This window comes from Puma concolor, chromosome D4 (genome assembly GCF_028749965.1).
Source record: "Puma concolor isolate L17-30 chromosome D4, mPumCon1.1.hap2, whole genome shotgun sequence".
Classification (NCBI taxonomy): Eukaryota; Metazoa; Chordata; class Mammalia; order Carnivora; family Felidae; genus Puma; species Puma concolor.
The window spans coordinates 10,309,882-10,333,879 of NC_141679.1; the positions used below are offsets into that span (position 1 = coordinate 10,309,882).

Here is a 23,998-nt window from a genome sequence, read left to right on the forward strand (position 1 = left end):
TATTTTACTCCCACTGACCTCCAGGGGGCATCAGAGCTAAGAAGAACACTCATTAATGCAGAAGGCTGGTCACGGTCTGTACAGCTAGCTGCACTTGACTGGCTGGCTGATGGACAGGAAAGGTTCCAGATGCTCCAACGCCCAGGAATCTGCAGCCACAGCCACATTTCCCAGATCTGATGGAGGCATTTCCAGAGAAAACCAGGGAGCTCGCCAAAGAAAGGAACCAGAATTCTAAAAATCCCTGTGAGCCCTAGGGGCACCTGGCTGGCTCAGTCTGTAGAGCATACAACTCTTTGATATGGAGGTTGTGTGTTCAAGCCCCAGGCTGAGTATAGAGCCAACTTAAATACATTTTTTTAAATTTAATGTTTATTTATTTTGAGAGAGAGAGAGAAAGCACGAGCAGGGGAGGGGCAGAGAGAGGGAGACACAGAATTTGAAGCAGGCTTCAGGCTCTGAGCTGTCAGCACAGGGCCCAACGCGGGGCTCGAACTCACAAGCCGTGAGACCATGACCTAAGTGGAAATCGGACGCTAAACCAACTGAGCCACCCAGGCGCCCCTAAAGACATTTTTTTTTAATTAAAATCCGTGAACTCTAAGTCCATAAAATGAATCCAAAGGTCTGAACCCCACCCACGTCTGTCACTTCAAGGTAGTGGTCCTTGGACAAGTTACTTCCTTGCTTCCTCATCTATGAAAGGGGAATAGTAATACTAACAATCTCTTGTGGTTGTTGAGTGATTACATGATTTAATACATGTTCATCATCATGTACAAAAACGCTAGCACAGAGTAAGAACTTTATGAAAGATTGTTCCTGAGTCACACTTAACTCCAAACTATTTCCGGAAAATGCTGGATTCTGGGTAGCATTTGTTTTTAATAGATTAATTGGGGGGGGGTGCACCTGGGTGGCTCAGTCAGTTGAGAATCCAACGCTTGATTTCAGCTCAGGTCATGATCCCAGGGTCACGGGATCATCCCATGGTGGGCTCAAGGCTGGGTGTGGAGTCTGCTTGAGAATCTCTCTCTATCCCTCCCCTGCTCACATGGACATGCTCTCTCTCTCGCTCTCTCTCTCTCTCTCCCTCAATAAACAAATATAATTAAAATTTAAAAAAATACGTTAATTGGCATCTGGATTGGATCTAGACATATTTTAAACTGATTAATAACATCTAACAGGTGCTCTGAATTGCTAATTTTAATAAATCATGTTGGATTCACCAAATTTTCTCTAGGAGTTATAGCTAGATTTTTGGAACATGTTTTTGACATACATATAGAGAGCTTTGGTATATCAAATATTCTATGTAATAGGGGGTTAAGGATGCATCATGCCCAATTGGCAATTTTTAAGACCCTACATATAATATCGTTAATAGTAAACCACATTAGATACATAGTTTCTCGAAGCATCAGGGTCTGTAGTGACCCTTGGATTTTACTGTGTCGGAGATACGCGGACAGGCTGGTTCACAGAGCTCTTCTGAAGATAGGAAAGTGCAGCTATCAGTGCTTGCTGTAGGCATTTTCGTTCACTCATCAGCTTTATTTTCCATACACTGCTGCCCACTCAGGAAGCCCCAAATGACATCTGACTGCCCAGCTGCCGGTGGCCTGGGCTGATTTCAGAGTGGGGACAGCCCTTAGGGACATACCGGGGTCGGATCAATGCCAGCCGTAGGTGCTCAATAGAAGCTGGTTCTCCTCCCTCCCTGACATCTTCCTTTCTAGTCTCAAATTCAGTGAGTGAGATCTCTTTCAAACTTTAAGTGAACCAACCACATCCTATTTTGTCTAAGGGAACAGGCTGAAGGAGATGGGGGGGGGCAATGATCTATCAATAGCATATCTACAGCTAATAGCATATCTACAGCTAATCCTTTTATTTTTTTTTTAATTTTTTTTCAACGTTTTTGTTTATTTTTGGGACAGAGAGAGACAGAGCATGAACGGGGGAGGGGCAGAGAGAGAGAGGGAGACACAGAATCGGAAACAGGCTCCAGGCTCTGAGCCATCAGCCCAGAGCCCGACGCGGGGCTCGAACTCACGAACCGCAAGATCGTGACCTGGCTGAAGTCGGACGCTTAACCGACTGCGCCACCCAGGCGCCCCAAATCCTTTTAATGCTCAGGCTGTTCTCTTGCAACTCATTCACTCTTTTCCCTTCTCCCTACCTTCCCCCCGAGCGCCTGCTACACTGGACCATAACTTCGTGCAAAGTAGAAATAAGCGTCTCCCCAAACAGCACCCTCTCTGATCATCTGGCAAATCAGAAAAGAGCACCCATTCCAGATCTGAGCCCCCGCTTGCTCTCTTGGCCAAGCCCCTTGGTGCAACACACAAAATGTTTGACCACCCACAGCAGCCAATGTCACCGGGGGCTCCCTGAAGGCAGAACCCAATGAGGAAGGCCAAGGCCAGTACAGAGTCTGCTGGTGATACAGCTCACATGTAACCCCGTGGAGGCCCTGGGTGCCAAGTCACATTCACCAACCCTATGGCTCTATCGAAGCCATTCCACATCTGACTCCACCAGATTTGGCCGGGAGACAGAGGTTCCTTCTCTCCCCCAAAGAACCTTCCATAGATCTTTGGAATCTTTCCCTTAAATCACAGTGCAAGTGTGAGGTCGTGGTCTAAAACAACCAAGCAGTGACTCAAGTATTCGGAGGTATAATTTTCCTGCAACTGGTGAGTTTACTTTTGGTTAAGCTCAGTGGCTTTGCCCGTGGGATACATGAAACTCTTAACACAGCCTAACACCCCCGCCCCCGCACCCCTCACCCCCACCATCGCCAACTCTCAGAATCCAATTGGTAAATAAACTCCATTGAGATGTAAGGAAAACCACTACCCTTTTTACTGACCCTTCACACTGAAATAGTAAATGATACTGTGGGAACACTGACGGACGACACTGAACGGACCATCGGCAAGAGGCAAGATTGCCTCTCCCAAGACTCCTCTGTCCCCTAAGATTGGAATTCAGGGAGGATGCATTTGGAAATGATTTTTTTTTTTCCCCTCAGTAATGACAACGTTCAGTACCACCTAAGGAATGAAATTGAAGCATTGATCTTATTCTTCAAGTATAGGATAGCTTCAATATTAAAATTAACATATAAATTTAGCATCCGTCTCATTTTCAACTCACTTCTGCTGAGTAAATGCACATAAAAAGAATGAATCACTGAAACAGTATGCAGTGAAATCAAGTTCATTTTTCAAATATGTCAGATCAAATGCAGTCAGCGCCTGTTCTCTGGGCCCCCAACAAATGTTCCCAGGATGCCCCCCCTTCCCATTGCCTCCCACCAACCTAGCCATAGGGCAACTTGGGGACTTTGGAAGATGAGTCCCTAAAGAGCAGACCCCATAAATACGTAACTGCTGCGTGGTCTACCTCTTCCTCTGGTCCTATTTCTTTCCGTAAATTTTAAATGTTCTTAGGCTCTTAGAAGGCTTTGATTGATTGCAACAGGCTGGACCAGGGGTTCAGAATCACTGCCCCCTTCCCGTCACCTCCCCAGTTTCTCTGCTATTAATTTCAACCGCAGCCACGTACCTGGCTAAGAAATGCCTTGCTGCTCAAAATTTCTGTGCAACTGCTTTTGTTTTTCCCTTCACCGAGAGGATTGGTATTCCATAGTAAGACATCACCTCACACCTGTTAGAATGGTTGTTACCAAAAAGACAAGAGATCTTGAGTGCTGGCCAGGATAAGGAGAAAGGGAGCCCTTGTGCACTATTGGTGAGAATGTAAAACGGTGCAGCCACTATGGAAAACAGTATGGAAGCTGCCTAAAAAATTAAAAATAGAACCATCATATGACCCAGCAATGCCAACTCTGGGTATATATCTGAAGAAAATGAAATCAATATCTCAAAGAGATATCTGCACCCCGTATTCACGGGAACATTATTCACAACAGCCAAGACATGGAAACAACCTAGATGGAAACCTAATCTGTCCATCAACACATTAACAGATAAAGCAAGTGTTACAAACTAAGTGAGACAAGGCAATCACAAAAAGACAAGTAGTGTGTGGTCTCCCTTACTCACGGAATCTAAAAAAACCAAACTCACAGAAACAAGGAGTAGAATCATGGTTGCCAAGGGATGGGGGTGGGAGAAACGGGGAGATGTTAGTCAAAGGGTACAGGCTTCCACTCGTAAGATGAGTAAATTCTGGATATCCAATGTGCAGCATTGTGCCTGCTGTATATTGCATGCTCGAAAGTTGCTGAGAAGAGGGGCAACTGGGTGGCTCAGTCGATTAAGTTTCTGACTCTTGGTTTCGGCTCAGATGGTGATCTCAGAGTTCATGGGTTCGAGCCCTGCGTCAGGCTCTGCACTGACAACGTGAAGCCTGCTTGGGATTCTCTCTCTTTGCCCCTCTCCCACTCATGCACATGCACTCCCACTCCCTTGCTCTCTTTCGCAAAATAAATAAAGTTTTTTTAAAAAGAGTAATTAAAAAAAGTTGCTGAGAAAAGACCTTCAATGGTCTCATCACCAAAAAGGGATAATCAGGTGAGGTGATGAATGTGTTAACTAACCTTATTGTGGTGATCATTTTGTAATAATACCTATATCAAATCATCACCTCACACACCTTAAACTTACACAATGTTGTATGTCAATTATATCTCCGTAAAACTGGGCGGCGGGAGGGGATTCTTGATGATTCTTAAAACTCAAATCTCCAGCCCCAGGGCAAAGCTTATTTCCAGGTGTCATTAGGAAACCTGGAATCGTGGCATACCTTAAGGGTCAGCAGCACTGGCAAATCTCAGGAGCTTTAAGTGGTGCTCCCCTTGATAGGAAGGAGGGCACACTTATGCTAACATCTGGTGCTTCGCCGATCAGAAGTTTCCAAACACAGGCATTTCTGATCTCAAATGTGTACTTGGTTCAAACGTTAACACTGCCGCTGAAGTTACTTGAACTACCTGTAGGGCAGGTACCAAGACTGCTTACAGGTGGGCGTTTATTTACTGTTGCCATAGAGAAGGACACAGGAGTGGAGGATGTACGTATTTAGAAGCCTCCAGCATGAGAGTTTTTATCCTTCAGCTCTTTTGCTTGGCATGGATCTAAGAAGAAAACCCAAAGATGTGTGTGATGCACAGGGAGGTGGTTCTCAAATCTTAGTGAGTTTAAGAATCACCTGGCGGAGCGGGGGAGGGCAGGGCACCTGGGTGGCTCAGCTCAGTTGAGCATTCAACTTCAGCTCGGGTCATGATGTCACGGTTCATGGGTTTGAGCTTTGCATCAGGCTCTGTGCTGACAGCTCGGAGCGTGGAGCCTGCTTTGGATTCTGTGTCTCCCTCTCTCTCTGCCCCTCTCCCACTTGTGTGCTCGTGCACTATCTCAAAAAGAAATCAACATTAAAAATTAAAAAAAAAAATCACCTGGGAAAGATGACAAAAATGTAGGTGCTGATGCTGCCAGGGATTCCGAACTCAACAAGCAGAGCCCGGGAATCTAAACTAGAAATGTAAGCACTGGGGTGCGTGGACCACAGACAAATGCCATAGAACAGACTGCCCCAGCCACACTCACACCGTAGATGAATAAAGCATTTAAGACGAGCAGCTGGCAGGTGCTCCCTAGAAGGGGAGAGAGAGGCACCCTGGTTTAATGTGGACTAACTTGCCCTAAGGCTGGCTTGACTCAGCTCCAAGTTTACCTTCAAGCACCCCGTCATTTTGTCGTGTGACACACGGGATTTAGCCAGAAGGAGCTGGCTGATTTTTACTCTCTCATGTGAAAAAATAACCGTGTGCCGCTTTGCTACATGTCCTCGCAGGATAGTCTCTGGGAGTTGAGCTAGAATCTAACACGTTCTGACACTTTCGCCAGAGGGGGGCCCCACAGACAGGATCACAGAGGAAGCAAAAGGGAATGCTGGGAGCAGGATGTAGGATCTTAACCAGTTTCTCCCATCAGCCCCCTGACCACGCTTGCACCAAAATAAATATTTCTTGCTCCAGAAGATTATATCGAGGATCAAACATACCTGCACTAGCCTTTGAGTTCGCTGTCTTACAGATCATTCCATTTTGCTGGCCATTGTCAAAAGAAGTCCATGATTTTGATGATCTGTGGAGGTTAAATCACATGCTGTAAAGGCACCATATCTTAAGGCGAGTTTTGCTCAATTGGGCCATTCAACCTGGAGAAGTAACAGCTGAAAGATAGATTTTGTAGCACCTTTGGCTCCCAGGGGATCTGTTATCATTGCTGCTTGTTAAATATATGCAGACTGGCTTTTGTGATGAAGATACCTTGGAAAATACATTTGTCCTAGTTAGGCCTAGACATTAGCCCATCACAACACATGAAACGTCCTGGATATGTGTCTTTAGAATCAGGGGCAAATTATTTTGCTCTCCACTCCCTTACTTTCTTCCTTCATGTATACGCTAATGTTTAAGTACAATCCTAACAACAAATAGTATGTACTTTTAAACACCCTGGTATGTAACTATGTCACTGAAATACACATTAGTCCGGCTAATATAAGGAATTTTTTTCCCCATCAAAGATTCCCATCTCCAAAGTGCCCTACAGAAATAAAGATGAGTTGGGGTTTTTTTCAGTTTTAAATATCTCTGTCTCCTGGGACCCATTCAAGGATGGTCGGCAGCTGATATTAGCTCCTATCCCCCCAGGCCAAGAGGATTAGCACTCTCCCTTCCAGACCTATTCTGGCAGTGGGAGCTCTTTCTGCATCCTTGTCATGTAGGGGCTTTTATTTGCCTACTTTCTCTTCCACCTTCCTAAGTGTATTTTCTGACTTAAACAGCCATCTTTGCTTTCACTATCTTTGAAGAATGGACACAGCAAGAGAAGTGATCTGTGTGGGCACCACCAGATAGTATTGTTGGAAAACTCACTTTTTAAAACCCCTGAGCAAGAATGCAAAGTCTACCAAGCTTAATTAACAGTAGTAATAATAGCTCCCATTTATCGAGTGCTTTCTCTACGACAGGTCCGGGGCGGTAGATTGTTTCATTGTTACTTTATTCTTTTTAAAAAAAAATTTTTTTTTAATGTTTATTTATTTTTGAGAGAGAGAGTGAGACGGAGCATGAGCAGGGGAGGGCCAGAGAGAGGGAGACACAGAATCAGAAGCAAGCTCCAGGCTCTGAGCTGTCAGCACAGAGCCAGACGTGGGGCTCGAACCCACGGACCGTGAGAACATGACCTGAGCCGAAGTCGGACGCCCAACCGACTGAGCCACCCAGGCGCCACTCATTGTTACCTTATTCTTGAATGGGATCCTCCACTATAATCCCTGTTTATCTTGGACTCGTGGACAGGTAAGTTGGACAATTGCATACAGAAAGCGTTCTCTTACACAAAATAGGCTCTCGCCAAGTATCAGTTGAAGAATTCAAAGAATGGATGGAGGGGCTGAATTTAACTCTATTCTTAAGCAACAAATTCTCCATATTTCTCGAGGAGTGCCCCCTTTCACTGATACCTTGATTCCTGATCCGTGTGCTAGCAAGTGGCTTTTACATCAAGTTTCTATCTTTCCAGATTCTCTTTCCACCAGTAGAAATGACATAAACGAAGATCATCTCCTTAGTTTATTTTTTTTTCTAGAGCCCTCAGCATGCTACAATAACCTGACAAAGCTTTATCTTGTGTTCATTTCACAATACATTTCATGCAGTTCACAGCTGTGATTTGGGTTTACATCGACATGACGCATGTGTCAATTCAGCCATGTAAAAAGAATTAATTCTTAATGGAGTTTGTCTCTGAAAACCGTCCAAGCTTAAATAAGCATGTGAGCAGTTCACTCTATTCTCAAGTGCAGTCTCTCTCAAATATGCAAGAAGGATTTTTAGCATAAGAATATAAGGTCCCTGTTCCGAGTCCATTTGCAACTAAACCATTTCCTTTAGGCTTTACATATCCTGAGGAATCCTCTTTCACAAAACTGCATTCAAGTATACTATTTTATGGGACATTCCGGGTTGAGTTGAGGAACGAGGCTGACCTTCAGCCTTACATCCCCAAATAACATCTTCCAGTGGACCCGGCTTTTCCCAAGACTATTCTTAGCATCAGACTCTCTTTTACAATACACATTCAGCACTAAAGCCACAGAGTAGAGCTATTTGGCATTTTCCAATGAAGTGCAAGAAATTAAATAAGTTATGTGTTTTTTTTTTTTTTTATTGCCAAGGTATAGAATCAAGCACAGTCACTTGGTGAAACAGAAGGAAAGGGGGGTATACACAGGTCGTGACCTCTCCTCGCGAGGGGGAGGGGGGTGTGGGGGAGGGGCAGATGCACAGAAAACGTCACCTGGTCCCCACCCGGCAGGTAAGCCCTTTAAGAGGATGTGTTGAGTATCCTGGAGTCCGAGGAGTCGGACCGCTCGTCGTAGTCGTCCTCGGTGTAGATGGACTGCTTGGCCACGATCGGACAGCCGTCGTCGGGGATGGAGATGCGGGGGTCCTCGGGGGCGCGCGCGGGGAGGACAGGCGAGCTCCGGAAGACGCCGGCTGAGTTAGTGGGGAAGGGGCCCACGTACTGGGACCTCAGCTGGTACTGCTGCTGCAGCGTCATCGTGTTCCACAGGGTGACGTCGTTGGGCAAAAAGGGGCTGGACTGGTTCCTCGCCAAGGTATTCCTCAGCATCAGCGGGTAGCGGGGCGGCTGGGGGAAGGGGTGCTGCAGGGGGACCGCCAAGGGGTTGGGGACAACGTTACTGGAGTCGGCGGAAAACCTCAGCGTGTCCGGGACCCTGAAGGCCGAGCCCACGGACCACTTGGACGAGGAGATGGGGTAGGAGCTCAGGCTGTGTTCGAAGATGTGGCCGTTGGAGGGCAGCACCAGCCCCTCGGGCTCGGCCGCAGTTCTGTCTGCCGCCGCGGAGACGGACGAGCGGCTGGACAGAAGGACCTCCACGGCGCTCACCAGGTCGCCCCCGCAGCCCTTCAGGATCAGCTCCAGCACCGTCGGCTTCTGGTTGGGGAATATTTTTTTTAACACTTCCAGGGGCGGTCTGTTGGCTTTCAGGCTGAAGGGCAGGGACACGGTCCCCGAGGGGCCCTCGATCAGCAGGTGGTTCTGCTCCGCGTGGTACTTGGGGCTGTCGGGGCGGCTCTCCGGGTTCCCGCCGTTTTTCTGGACCGCGTAGCCGCCTTCGTCCACCGACACGATCTCCGGGCTCTCGGGGGTGAAGCAGCCCTTACTTTTGGCCACATCCGGGGAGCTCCTCTGGTCGGCGTCTTTGTCGCTGAAGGTCTCTGTGTTATCAGCCGAGCTGCTGTCCCCCAGTCGTTCTTCAGTCAGATCTGAAAAGCAGAGAACAACTAAGTTAATCCTTTGCTGGTGCGCATGGAGAGGAGCAATTGGAGAGAGCCCCACACACGCATTTTGGAAGGGAACCACCGCTCGGTGTTTGCTAACACACTTAAAAGCCTGCCTGCCTGCTTGCTTGCTTCCTAAAAAAAGGCTTGAACTCATGACCTTGAGATCAAGAGTCACATGCTCTATGACTGAGCCAGCCAGACACTCCTGTGCAGAAAGCCTTTTAAGAAAAATCCAGGGGCGCCTGGGTGGCGCAGTCGGTTAAGCGTCCGACTTCAGCCAGGTCACGATCTCGCGGTCCGTGAGTTCCAGCCCCGCGTCGGGCTCTGGGCTGATGGCTCAGAGCCTGGAGCCTGTTTCCGATTCTGTGTCTCCCTCTCTCTCTGCCCCTCCCCCGTTCATGCTCTGTCTCTCTCTGTCCCACAAATAAATAAACGTTGAAAAAAAAAAATTAAAAAAAAAAAAAAAGAAAAGAAAAATCCAAACCACCTCATCGGCAAATGGAGGGGAGGGAAGACTAAATAAAAATCTAGACATTGGAGTGAATTCTCAGACTAAGAATGTGCAGAGAAGCCTTGCCCTAAACACAGAACAGTGATGTGATCCCTATAACCGTTAAAGATGCAGCTGTCGTAGCAGTAACCATCTAAATAGGGACGCTCTGTAGTTCTAGGGATAAAAACAGCACAGGGAAGAATAGGAAAATGAGCTTGGGTTTGTCTTCTGGCTACTTTTCCGCAAATGAGGTGGCTGGTGACATCTACAGACATCATTGGCTGGTACATGACCCCTAGATCCATAGAAGGGAATTTTAATATTTTCAATCCATTTCCCACAGGCAGATTTTGTGGTACATGTGTCTTGTGAATTGGTCGTATATTTCATCAGGTTACCATGTACAATAATTAGTCAATATCATTTCCAAAGTGAAAGAAAGGAGCCACGACACATTGAAATCTTTCTTTAAAAGCCACTGGAGGGACTGACAGACTGGAAGTTGAGGCAAGGCAAAACCAGCTGTGAATTCTGGACAGCGAGGCAGGTCGCATGACGGAAAGAAGGAAATGGCTGGAGAGCTTTGTCAAACTGCACAGGGGTCATGACCCATCAATGAAACAGTGCGCCCATAACTCCAGGACCACAGAGTGCAAGAGGTAAAAATGTTTCACCAACTGTTTTATTAGTAAGGTTCATGGAAAGGATTTAAAGATACCTTCTTGAATTATATTAAAAGGGGTGGGGGGTGGAGTTTCCTGGGTAAAGCAGAGATTGGCTGTGAACTTAAACCAGGTGCAATTTTAACATTTTGACTTAAGATATTACCCCCCAAAGGGCTAGGATTTCTACACAGGCAGAAAGGACTAGGTAAGACTGGTTTGCTTGCTTTGGACATGCCAACAGGCCTCTATAATAAAAGAACATATTCTTTATTAGCACGCTATATGCAAGTAGATTTTTATCCTTTAGAAAGCATTTACTGGCTGTCTCTACTCAAAGCCAGTGCAACTGATCTAAAGATGAAAATTATTAATGACCCAGTTGTCAGGTTGTAAACAATCGGTTTGCCTGTGTTTTCTACGGCCTGCCTGAATAGCTTCCTTGTCATTTTCTCTGTGGGCACACCTGATTATCTTTAGAATGCCAGCCGGTGAAATTTCATCACAGCCCTGTCAAAAAATCTATCTCCTTCTATTTGTTGTTGTTTATTTTAAAAGCCTTAAACAAAGGCCCATTTATGAACATTCTTCTAATATGGGATTTACTTTAAGCATAATGGAAAACTAGGAGGTGAGTTCTTCAACAGAGCAATAACTATGCACCAAGCATACATGAGCACCTTTTAAAATGTGCTTAAACTGTATCGGTACAACTTTCAGTCCTATGACTGATCTGGTACAAATTCACTTATCCCCAATTTGCATTTTAAGTAAACTACTGCTTTTTCTAAGACAAAATGTGAGGTTTGTTATGTGGGGATCATCTGCAGCCCACATATATTATGCCAGCTCTGCTTTCGAGCACAGCTCGGGTTGGGGGGTGGGGGGAGGTGCAGAAGACCTATCTTTGCAAGAGGAATTTGACATATTCCCTCTAGCAATTCCCCAGGACAGGGGATCCACATGTCCTCTCCTGAGTTAATGTGGTATTTGTTCTTGATCCAAAAGAGAAAAACAAGGACAAAAAAGCTTCTAGAGATTCTAATCAGAGAAGGCTATGTCAACTTTCCTGACTCATGACCCCATGCACGCCTTTTGGCAGTTACTCTATTATTAAACCCTTGAAAATGAATGGACAGGGACAGTATGTCAGCTCTGCACTGAACTGAACACACAATTGGACTTTGGCCCCTGCCCCGTGGAGCTTAGGAAAACAAGTCAAATACACTCCCCAGGTAAATATTAAATAATGTTTTAAATACTATGTGCCTCTAAGCAGGGTTTTTTAATTTAACTTTAGCTTTCCTTACCTATCATTATCAGCATCGAGTATTTGTATCCCTGTAATATGCAAGACGCCGAGGGACATAGAAAAAAGGGAGTGAAAAATACCAGGAAGTATAAGACTTGTCCCTGACTGGAGGAACTTATGATCTAGCTGAGCAGATAAAAGGCATGTGCAGGAAGAAAAGCAAACACAGCCAGACAGAACTTGCTTAGTATCAAATATGATACTTACTGTACACAAACATTCATAGTAGCATTATCTGCCATAGCCCAAAGGTGGAAGGAGCCCAAATGTCCACAGAAGGATGAATGGATAAATAAAATGTGGTGCATATGTACAATGCAGTATTATTCAGTCTCAAAATGTAATTCTGACACATGCTAGTGTGGGGATGAGCCTTGAAAATATACTAAGTGAAATAAGCCCGTCACAAAAGGACACATATTCTATGGTTCCATTTATATGAGGTACCTGGAATAGACAAATTCAGAGATAAAAAAGTAGAATGGGAGCGGCTGGGTGATTCAGTTGGTTAAGTATCCGCGTTTGGCTCAGGTCGCGATCTGAGCATCCAACTTCCGTTCAAGTCATGATCTGATGGCTCCTGAGTTCAAGCCCCCTGTGGCGCGCTGTGCTGACAGCTCAGAGCCTGGAGCCTGCTTTGGATTCTGGGTCTCCCTCTGTCTCTGTCCCTTCCTTGCTCTCTCTCTGTCTCTCTTTCTCAAAAAATACACAAACATTAAAACAAAAATTTTAGGGGCGCCTGGGTGGCTCAGTCAGTTAAGCGTCCGACTTCGGCTCAGGTCATGATCTCGCGGTCTGTGAGTTCAAGCCCCGCGTCGGGATCTGTGCTGACAGCTCGGAGCCTGGAGCCTGCTTCGGATTCTGTGTCTTCCTCTCTCTCTGACCCTCCCCCGTTCATGTTCTGTCTCTCTCTGTCTCAAAAATAAATAAATGTTTAAAAAAAAATTTTATTTTTTATTTTATTTTTTTTTTAAATTTTTTTTTTCAACGTTTATTTATTTTTGGGACAGAGAGAGACAGAGCATGAACGGGGGAGGGGCAGAGAGAGAGGGAGACACAGAATCGGAAACAGGCTCCAGGCTCTGAGCCATCAGCCCAGAGCCCGACGCGGGGCTCGAACTCACGGACCGCGAGATCGTGACCTGGCTGAAGTCGGACGCTTAACCGACTGTGCCACCCAGGCGCCCCAAAAAAAAATTTTAAAGAAAGTAGAATAATCGTTACCAGGGCCAGAGGGAAAAGAGGAAATGGGGACATATGGTTTAATAGGTACAGGGTTTCAATTTCAGATGATGAAAAAGTTCTGGAAATGGACACTAGTGCGGTTGCACAACATTATGAATGCACTTAATGTCACTACATTGTAACCCTAAAAAAGGTTAAAAGAGTTAAATCTCACATTATGTGTATTTTACCACAATAAGAAAAGAGAAAGAATGGGACACACAGTATCAGAGCAGTATAGGAGATGGTGAGATTTAAAAAAAAATTTTTTTTTAACATTTATTCACCTTTGAGAGACAGAGACAGAGCACAAGCTGGGGCAGGGCAGAGAGAGAGGGAGACACAGAGTTCAAAGCAGGCTCCAGGCTCTGAGCTGTCAACACAGAGCCCGATGCGGGGCTCGAACCCATGAACTACGAGATCATGACTTGAACGGAAGTTGGACGCTTAACCGACTGAGCCACCCAGGTGCCCCAAGCGTCTTCTTTTAAACGACAGTTTTTCTCAGGACATCTGTCTGGCTCAGTCCACAAAGCATGTGACTCTTGATCTCTAGGTAGTGTGTTCAAGCCCCACATTGAGGATAGAATTTACTTAAAAAAAATTTTTTTTTAAAAAAGATCATTTTTCCCATGCTGGATAAGTTGCAAATGCTGAAAATATTTGTGGAAAATGTCTTGAGGTCTACCACCAAATTCAGTCCTCCACAGAACATGTCAGGCTCCAGAAGAAAGTGAGTCAAGGAGCCGAAGTTCAGTCACAGAAGAGCTAGAGAAGGATGTTCTGGCTCATCTGACCTATCTGCCGTTGTGAAAACGTATTTTTCCCCCCAATCTACTGGATACTAGATGACAGGACTATAAATCTGACAACGCAAAATGCCAGTTTATAACTATTTTCCTGTCTTGCAGAAGAGGCCACAATAGCATCTTATACGGGTACCAGCTCGTTCACCAACTGTGAACCTCCAGACTGCAACAGTCCCTTCCTTTATTTTCTTATGCCACCCTGTCCCCCTGCTATGGTGACACGCCCCCAGCAGCCTGTGCTTGCTTCCTCTTCCTTCTCAGCCAGGGGGGGTGGATTGTGCTGATTCATCCAGACACTCTTCTCAGGTTTCTGGGCGGTCAGCCTCCCCAGCTCAGTGCCCAGGCTACGGCCCAGTGGTCAAAAAATAAAAAATAAAAAGCTAACAGGATGTCACAGGAATCAAGTCTACAAATTCAGGGCATTCCAACTAACTGGGCTCAGCACTGTTCATATCCTGTTCAAAGGGAAGACAGAAGCCATTGAAGGAAACAAGGTGTGGGACACATCTATGGCCTTCATGCACCTGAGTATTGCGTGAGCAGAATTCCTATCAACAGCCAAGGCTCTTGGGGTTTCAAAAGTGGACAAGGGAAGCCTAGGCTCTCACTTTGTGGCACTTCTGTTCACCCAGCAGTAACTTCTCAAGGGCAGAATGGAGAGTCCCTGCACTCCTGTGGCACTGTGGTATCTACAATTGGTTGTACTGTTGTCCCTAACCTAGATGTATTGTAAATTACCCAGATGTACTGTAAATTATTCTATAAATACAGACTTCCACAAGTAATTATAGAGGGTGAGTTTTGCGGCCCGTGATAAAATACAACTTAATAACAGGTGTTTCTTTACATCTCTAGGTTTTTTTTTTCCCTAAACGAACTTTGCAAAATGTTCATGTTGGCTTAAAACACAAAGGCCTTTCTAGATACGGAAATGTGACACTGCTAACCAATGGAATGGAAAGGGAAATCGTCCCCACTCTACCCTCTTTCTTTTTGAAACTGACACCCTCATTCCTAGAACATGGAGAGTAAGAATATACTCCAACTGATAACATGTCTACCCCTGGTAATAGGGGTACACAAAGCCAAACCTCGTCTTCAAAAAGGAGAAAGAAATCAATTTCATCTGATATTCCAAATTACCTATTGAAAGTGATACAATCTGTTTTTTTTTTAATTTTTAAAAAATGTTTATTTATTGTTGAGAGAGAGACAGAGAATGAGCAAGTGAGGGACAGAAAGAGAGGGAGACCCAGAATCCATAGCAGGCTCCAGGCTCTGAGCTGTCAGCACAGAGCCTGATGTGGGGCTCAAACCCATAAGCCATGAGATCATGACCTGAGCTGAAGTCGGAGGCTTAAATGACTGAGCCACCCTGGTACCCTATAATCTGCTGTTTCTAATGCTTAAACACCCAGGTATTTTAAAAATCTTTCTATTCATTCTTCCATGTCATATTTTTCATGATACAGAATTAGTCCTAGGGGCGCCTGGGTGGCTCAGTCAGTTGAGCGTCTGACATCGGCTCAGGTCATGATCTCACAACTTGTGAGTTCCAGCCCTGCTTCAGGCTCTGTGCTAACAGCTCAGAGCCTGGAGCCTGCTTCGTATTCTGTGTCTCCCTCTCTTTCTGCCCTTCCCCTGCTCATGCTCTGTCTCTCTCTCTCAACAATAAATAAACATTAAAAAAAAAAATTAGTCCTAGCCACCCCTCAACTAAACCATTCACTAAGCTTTAAGTATTTAAAAGAAGTAGATATTCAATTCAGAAGGAATTTTTTTCCATCCATGATAATGCTACCAACTTCAAAAAATACATAAACCTTAAGATAGCTCCAAGACTTTTTTTTTTCTTTTGCTACAGACTGTAACTAGGGAGGGAAACTGAATAGTCACCCAAAAGTGACTTCCAATCTAAAACTACAGTTTGCCATAAGTCTTTAGAGGACTTTTTAAATATGAAAATGTAGTTACATGTTTAAAAAAAAAAAAACCCTAGGTATTCATTTCAAATATTTGGGGAAGTCTACCATGTACGGGAAATAAACATTCTGCTCAATACACATAAAAATAGAGAGAGATTCTTTCAGACTCTAATGTGGTGGATTTATCCATTCTATCCAATTATAGCTACAAAAACAAAAATAGATCTTGAATGAAAACACAAAAACATTGGCATAGAGAGGGATGTTACCTAGTGCGAAAGTCAGTGGACTTTTTTTTTCTTTTGAAATTATGTCATACATTTTGAAACATGAATCGTACCCCTTGTTCTGTCGACTTGAGCTTGGGGGAGGGGGGACACACCTGTAACTAATTGTTCCCTGAAGGGTCATTTTCCAAGCACACCAGTCTTACAGCAATGACAGAAAAGGAAGGAACCTAGGCTGGACAGGGCTTCTCGAAGAGACCAATGCCCAATCAGAATGCCCAACATACTTTTTTACATTTTCTGTTATTTTTATCTCACGCTAGAAGTGCTGCATCATAAAAAAACAAAAACGAAAAACTGAATGGGTGAAGATCTAAAGTAGAGCAGGGAATGAATGTAGGTGGAAAATCATCCCTTTTCTTCTGTGTGTGTGTGTGTGGCGGGGGGGGGGGGTGGTATGGATCCTGTGAAAAGTATAGACAGTCATGCTTTGCTTTTTAAAATTCATTAACAACACTAGCTTACTAATGTGTGAAGGAATCAGGATGGTTCCTTGGGATCAATATTTGGGGGAACATTGGGCAGAACTTAAGGAAATAAGGCTTGCAACAGCGGACTTTGTATGTCTTGCAAAAATTTAGTTTTGAACTTTGTTGACTCAGGAACGCTTTTCAAGAAGGACGAAAATTACCCATAAATCTACCTGTTTATCTGGTACTTATAAAAATGCGGCCATTGGGGCGCCTGGGTGGCTCAGGTCATGATCTCATGTTTTGTGAGTTCGAGCCCTACGTAGGGCTCTGGCCTGACAGGGAGGAGCCTGCTTGGGATTCTCTTTCTCTCTCTCAAAAAAATTAATCAGCATTTTTTTAATGTAGCTGTCTACTCATTCATACATCTATTTAACAAAAACCTTAAGTCTCCTACTATGTTCCCAGGCACTGTATTAGGGAAGATTATACAGAGCTGATCAAAACCTTGCCTCTCGGCCACTGAGAGGCTTACAGTTTACTGATTCATCTTCTGTAAAAATTTCCGTCACCTATGCGGTTGGTCACATCTTACACTGAAATGCAGCAAATAACTAAAAGGCCGGTAGCTGGGCAGACTGTGCTGTATCCACGGGGTTCACATTGTTGTAAACATTCACCTGGAGAGACAAAGCTTGCAACAAATACTCATCCCTGAACTAATAAAAGTAATAAACTAAAAGTAATAAACGGTGAGGGGGGGGGCAGAATACCAATCCCCGCTTTGTACAATGTATGCCTGCCTAGTCATTGCAATAGAGAGAGAGAGAGAGAGATTCGAGCTTCAGTAAAGAACTGACCTTCTGAATGTTCAGTTTTCCATAATACTGTGACTCAGCACTTGACTGTGCTTATTTTTCTAGCTATTTAATTATAAAATAAAATGGAAAAAAACTACACGTAGTTTTGTTGTTGGTTCCCCTTAGTTTCCTTGGAGAACCCGAGTCTGCAGTGCTCAGGCAGTAGATGGACCTGTGACCACCAGCTGTTACTACTCAGGCCTTGATCTCTGCCTTGAGCCCCCCCTCCCACTCCCCAGTCCCCAGTCCATACCCCAGTTCCCCGCCCACTGCCTCATCTCCTCCCCAGACAAGAAGATCCAGGGACCGGAGAAGCCAGAACAAGTTAAAAAGCCAAAGAAAGGAGGAAAGCCAGAGGGGAGGAAGGGAGGCAGGGAGGAGGCAAAAGATTTTTGCTGAGCTCCTCCCTCCCAGGAAGAAGTGCAACAGTTCCAGAAAGGGGCTCCGAGTCCTCCAGGGACGTTGATTTATGAAGATTTACTCACTTTCTCTCTCTAAAGCTGTTAGCAGAAAGTGCTGACTGGCTGCAGCAAAGAATTTCTCATCAATGCTCTTTGATTGTATTTTGCAAACAAAATGCCTGTTGCTTGGTAACATTTCACTTGAGCCTGACCTTCCCCGAAAGTTATTGCTATCAGATTCGATTTACACTGTCCTCCTGTGATTACTGTAATCTTTTAAACCCGGGAGTTCATCCATCAGGGAAAAGAAAAGTTGGTTGTGTAAGTCGAGAGCGCGGCTATCGGCCAGATTTATAACCCGGAGGAGTGTGTTGGGGTGGGGGGTGGGGGGATCGTTCCCGGGCGGCCGCGGACCTGCCGCTCCCAGACGCGTTTTTCCTGCCAACCCTGTCCTCAGCGCCACAAGACGGACACTCGGGGCCCCGAGGAGAGAAAGAAGCTGGCGGACGCGCAGGAGCGACCCCCACCCGGAGTGGCGCCCTGCGGGGTGATTGGGTGGGTTCGGCCTCGGCCTGGGGCCGCCAGACATGCAGGTCGCCCCGTTAAATGTGAACTTCAGATGAATAACCAAGGGTATTTTAGTCGAAATATGCCCCATGCGATATTTGACATGTTATTTTTTGTGTGTGTTTGCCTATTTGCACATTTTTGTGCTACCTCTGACACACCCCACCGGAGCTCGAGAGGCAGCGGGGAGGGCTCAGAGGGGCTGCCGGCTTCTCCAACCCTGCAGCGCGCCGGCCCAGGAGCGAGCGGGGAGGGAGCCGACCGCGGCGCCCTACCCGCCGCCCGCTGTTTTCCCGGGACCGGGTGCAAGGGGACGGCGGCCCAGTGCCGCCGCGAAAACGCCTTCCCTAGCCTTCCCGCACCGCCGCCCTCGGAGAGGAAAGCCCCAGCCCCGGGTGCCGCCGCGGGCTCCCCGAGTCCCGGACCGCGGCCCGGGGCCACCGCCCGCACTTGCGGCGCTCCCGGGGCAGCGTGCACGGCCCCCGCTTCGCACCCCCTAAACCGGCCCCGGAGTAAGGGCTTGGAAGAGGCCACTGGTACAGGACCGCTCCTTCCTCTGCATTGGGTTAGTTTCTGTGTTTCAGAGTGCAACTTGCTTGCGAGTCGGGTTCCTCGCCTCAAATCTGGCCTCCTTAAATAACCAGACCCCCGTTTTAAAAAATTCATAGGTACACTTCATGAATGACTTTGAAGTCTTCCCCGCTTTTTTCGTTTGCTTCTAGCCTGTATTCACCAGGGTTTTCCATTCTGGCCTGGACCAGTGATCCAGTAACAATCATACTTGCAGGTGCCTCTGTCTCTTTAAAAAAAAAAAAAAAAATTAAAGTAAAATTAAAAATTAGGAAGCAGACTGGACAAGACCCAATCAAGCTGGAGCAGAAAAGCACAGAGTCTGCATTAAGTTGCTAGGAGGTGCCCCGCAGGAGGTAAAATTAAATAAAGGCAGTTTTCCAAAATCTCCTTACTTCTTTCCCTGTAAGTCTCTTTGCTCCTTTTCAGGAGAAACACCCAGGAAAGGAGCTCCTACTTTCCTATATGATCCTGTTCTTCTATTCCTAACCAAATAAGCTGGCTTTCTGTTTCTTTTTTTCCTTTAAGAACATTTTAAAGAACTTGTGTGCATATTTATTTTGTAGATAAATGTAGGAAGAATCTATAACTACAGGTCTTTCCTTGCACAGTGGGGAGGAGACCAAGGACACACTCCCAGAGGAAAGCGGGGGGGGGGGGGGGGGGGGGGGAGGGGGGGGGGGGAGGGGGGGGATGAGAACACAGGAATGTAACTTTAGCTCCTCACCTTGGTGGTGACCCTTAACTTTCCTCAGCTCTTGAGCCCACGTCCTGAAAGGCTGGCTTGGCTGGTTGAAGCTGCTGACTCAGACACACTAAGAGCTGAAAGATGTTCACACTTCCCATGATATTTTCATGGGGGGAGGGGAGAGAGTGAGGAGGGAACTTAGGAAAAGAAGCGAGTCAATGGTATAAAGAAGCCTAAATTCGAATTTGGGGCTCAATCAAAATCTAATAATATCAGACCAGCCATAGACGATAATCAAGCAGCAAGGGAGGAAAAAAGAATGCTTCAATCCTTAACTAGAATTAATAACATTAAGGTATGAAATTTCTCCTTAAAACCACCACCACATTGAAAGGAATGCTCCATGAACTACACCGTTAGATAAAATAACCCCTATTCCTTCTAAGAATTTGATGCAGGATTTTGGGAAAGATTTCTTCAAGCAACAAAACCAAGTCTGGGGGTTAACCTGTCACTCCCCTAACAGGGTGTGTTTTCTCCAATGGGTGCCCAGCAAAGGTACCCTTCTCTCTCTCAGGCCAGCGCTTTTCTCCAGGATTTCTGGAGAGGGAAAAAGATTCCTGAGTTTGTGCACCTGTGTTTGTATCCAACAACAAAAAAAAACCTACGTCTCCATAGCTGTGTACTAAAGAGGCCCTTTGCAAAACGAAGCGCGTTTTTGACACCAGTAACACAAAGAAACAAATCTCGGTGATGTGTCAGCAGATATTTACATTCCTAATGGTCTGTGAGCTTCTTGTCCGTGTGGACACGTGGATGTACTATTCCAACAGACCTTCACCTACCTCTCTAAACCGTAGTGAGCTACTGGTACAGGAGTATCGGATGTGCTTCTCAATGCACATGGCATGTTACATACAAACACAGTACAAAAATAATTGCAAAAAGGTATAATACAGTATAATACAGACAGCCAGAGCAATCACATCTAGACAGTTTTCCCTAACTTAAACCCCAAAGAGCCTTTCTCCATAAAAAGCACTGCATAGAACTGATCCACTTGTGTGCAAGACTTCCTAATGGGAAATAATTATCTGTTCTTTTTCTGCCTCCTCCCACCACTGGATTGGTGGTTGGCTTCTTTTTTTTTTTTAAGAACGGAATTATGGGGTTGAACCAATTGAAAGAAGAGAACAAAAGTTGTATAAATGAACGTGCAAGGTATGTGGTGTGACCAGCTGGAAACTGAGCTTTTGGTCCCTGATGGCTCACCAACCACCCCCCCCCCCCAACCCCTGCGCCATCACTCTGACCTCTCCTTGTGGTAAATACTAGTCTCCTTTTCAATTATTTGTTTTCAACTTGGAAGGCTCAGGCTATCCCGGAATAATTGGTATGAAGTAAGAGAGAGAGCACCAAGTCTGGTTTGTCCAGTTGAAATCTGTCTCCCTCTTTTATTCCCCCACAGCACACTGCCACAGCTGCTACCCCGCCCTCCTTCCCCCCTTCCGGCTGGCTCTCCCTCCCCCTCCTACCCTGGCTGCTTTGGTTTGGGGACTCTTCAGAGACCCTGAACTTTGGCTATCCCAAGGGATGGTCTGAAGAGCACAGGATGTGAAAGAATCTCCTGGACAAAGACTCCAGAAGCCAATGCCCTTGGGGTGCCGTCGGGCAGATGGCCCCTGCAAAATGCTACTACCCCCTCCCCAGAAACTCCAACTCCTGCTCTGGTGCTGGGGAGATGAAGACAGGGAAACTGGAAACGGAAAGGCTAAGCAGAGTCAGTGGCATGGATCAGCTTCTAGAACCGAGAAGACAAAGCTCTCCTAGTTACTAACTTGTCCTAACTTAAAGGAGAAAAGCAAAAAGGATCTTCTTTCTCCCTACCTCCTCTTTCTCTGTGGTAAATCTATAAATACAAAGAGATCGGGTGGGACAAAAGCGAGTAGGGGCGGGGGGGGGGGGCAGGGCTCATTACTCAGAGACAGGAGTATACCCAACCTACTTTGGATTAAATGTCCACAAAACCCACGTTCAGCAAACTGTCCTCTGTCCAGAAAACGCCCAGTCTTACTCTTCACATAACATGTTCTCAGAGCTTCAGGCCTTCAGATCATAACTGAGCAACGGGGACAGCCGAACTGGGCCATCCAGGCTGCCTACCAACTCACCCCAAAATGAGTGAGTCTGTATTTCCCCAGCTGCACCCAGCAGTCCAGTGCTCCTGAAAGCATCTCTCCAGAAGCCAGGGGTGATGTCTTTTTTGGCGGTGGGGTGGTCATAAGCTCTATCAGTTCTCCCTACAGGAGGGTGCTGGGACTTCCAGGGCCTTCCCTCTCCCAAGTCCAGCACAGCCCCTACTCCCCTTCCTAGGAAGATGGGCTTTTTTCCTGTATATATTTGCCCCAGTCCCAGTCCACGGGAAACGTCAAACACACGTCCACTCAAATCGAAGAGCCTAAAATCAAAGCGGCACTGGGCTGGGCAGGACAGCAAGCTAGAGACTCCCCAGGAGCAAAGACACTCAACTGAGGCCTGGAGGAAGGAAACGGAAGTGGGGAGGTGGGGTGGGGGCGTATGACCACCTCCGGGACACTGGGTAGACCCATCCTCTTTACAGCACCCAAGAGAGGAAAGGGGAGGTGACAGAGCCTTTGCTCCAAATCCCTGGCTTAGCAGCATGGGGCCCAGAACCTGGGAAAGGGCTGGGCAGAGGCGTCCTTCTCCATTGGAGGTCAGGTTCTGAGACACAGATGAGGGCGGCCGGGGAACGGTGTTTAAAGGATTTGAGCAGCTCTGCAAAAGCTGGGTGCGCCAGATTCTGGGTCCCCGCTACGAATTCGGGAACGTTTCCGGCTCTTTTTAACTAGGCTTGTAAATGAGGCTTCTTCAACAAATTGCAAGAAGCTGGAAGCCACCGTGCGCTACTGGAAAGGCTTCGGGTCCGCTCCAGTCCCTTGGAGTCCGAGAAGCAAGCCCAGCTCGGACTCAGCCAAGCCCTGGCCTAGACTAGTCACCTGCACCTACCTGTTCCAACCTCCAAAGACAAGGTCCCCTAAGCCCGCAGCCAGAAAAGCCGGGCCACGCGATGGGGTGTGTGCCCGCGTGGGTTTTAATTTGGTCCTGTTTCGAGCTCTTTATTTACCGGCTGAAGCAGCCACGTCCCCCTTTTTACCTGGGGAAGGTATTTGGCAAGCCCAATGCACGGTCCCGCCGTTTGGCTCGCCGGCGCCGCACCTGTCCGGCCCGTGCCCGGGCTCTACCTGCTCCGGGTCCGGACTGAAAACCAGCCCGCGCCGGGAGAGTGTGAACCGGCTTGGCGGGACTTTGAAGGGAAGGCCCGAACCCCTGCCTCGGGGCCTCCCGGGCCAGACCGCGGCGGCCGCTCCCAAGTTTTCGCCCACGCGCCGCGCCCGGCTTCCGCACCGCAAGACGCTCGTACCTGGCTTGGCGAGGGGCGCCTGCAACGCCCCGGGCTGGGACTCGGCGGCCCAGCGCAGCGCGGCGGCCGCAGCCAACTCGGCTGCGGGGCGCGGCGGCGGCGGCGGCGGCGGCGGCTGAGAAGGCTGCGAGGTCGGCGGCGGCTGCGGGGCGGCGGCGGCGTCCCCCGGCGGCGGGGGTCCCGGCAGGGCGCGCAGGGAGTCCGGGATGAGGCTCTCGAGGCTCTCGTTGGCCTGCTGCCTGCGCAGCGCCACCTGCGCTGCCATGACCCGCTGCCGCTCGATGATGAGGATGCACTTCTCACAGGTGCAGTCCTTGAAGCGGCAGTAGCGCTTGTGGCCCTTGAGCCAGGACAGCACGCCGTGGTTGCGGCAACGCGCGCACTTGGGCGTGCGCTGCAGGGGCGCCCGCGGCGGCTGCGACACCGGGCCGCCCATGTACAGGTAGGGGGAGCCGTAGCCGTTCATGTCCCGGACTCCAGGAAGAGCAGGCGGGCTGGCGGCGGCAGCGGGCCAGGGGGCGCTGGACGGCGGGGCAGAGAGGCCCGCTCTCGGGCGGCCTCCGGGCGGCGCGGTCCTCGGTCCCGCAGCCCCGGCGGCCGCGTGCGCTCCGGGATGGCGGGAGGTGCAGCGGCCGTCTTCAAGGATCCCGCGACGCCCGCACCGTCAGCCTCCCTCCGGTGCTCCGCAATCCCACGCGCGTCGCGTCTCTCTGCCAGAGGCTGCTTCGGCCGGCACGTCCTTCCTCGCAGAGGCGTTGCGGCGGCTGCAAAGAGCCGGCGAGAGCTCTGGTTAAGGTCTGAGCCAGCTCGTCTGCAGCTCCCGCGCGCGCCGGGCGGCCCCAGCACCTCCTCCGCCGCCCTCCCCCCTCCACTCCTCCTCCCTCCCACTTGTCACCCCCACCCCTAGGGTCCCGATCTCCTTGCACTCTCCACTCCCCACCCCACTCCACGCCTTCCTCTTTCCTTCCCGCTCGCGCCCCCAGAGTCCCTGCA

The 23,998-nt window shown here is 47.8% G+C and overlaps 1 protein-coding gene across 1 annotated transcript; it reads right to left on the bottom strand.

The window, feature by feature from the left end:
- Nucleotides 1-7,602: 7,602 nt before the first annotated feature.
- Nucleotides 7,603-23,782, bottom strand: DMRT3 (doublesex and mab-3 related transcription factor 3). The gene is made up of 2 exons (XM_086684944.1): nucleotides 23,006-23,782; nucleotides 7,603-9,337 (listed from the first exon to the last, which is right to left on the bottom strand). The coding sequence occupies exons 1-2, from the start codon at nucleotides 23,469-23,471 to the stop codon at nucleotides 8,370-8,372; spliced, it is 1,434 nt and encodes a 477-aa protein (XP_086541070.1). The 5' UTR covers nucleotides 23,472-23,782; the 3' UTR covers nucleotides 7,603-8,369.
- Nucleotides 23,783-23,998: the final 216 nt, after the last annotated feature.

Bases quoted from the DNA above. Each gene is read 5' to 3' on its own strand.
- DMRT3 (XM_086684944.1), bottom strand. From the start codon at position 23,471: ATGAACGGCTACGGCTCCCCCTACCTGTACATGGGCGGCCCGGTGTCG. The intron at 9,338-23,005 runs GTACGAGCGTCT...TCTGCTTTTCAG, and splicing joins GGCGCCCCTCGCCAAGCCAG to ATCTGACTGAAGAACGACTG.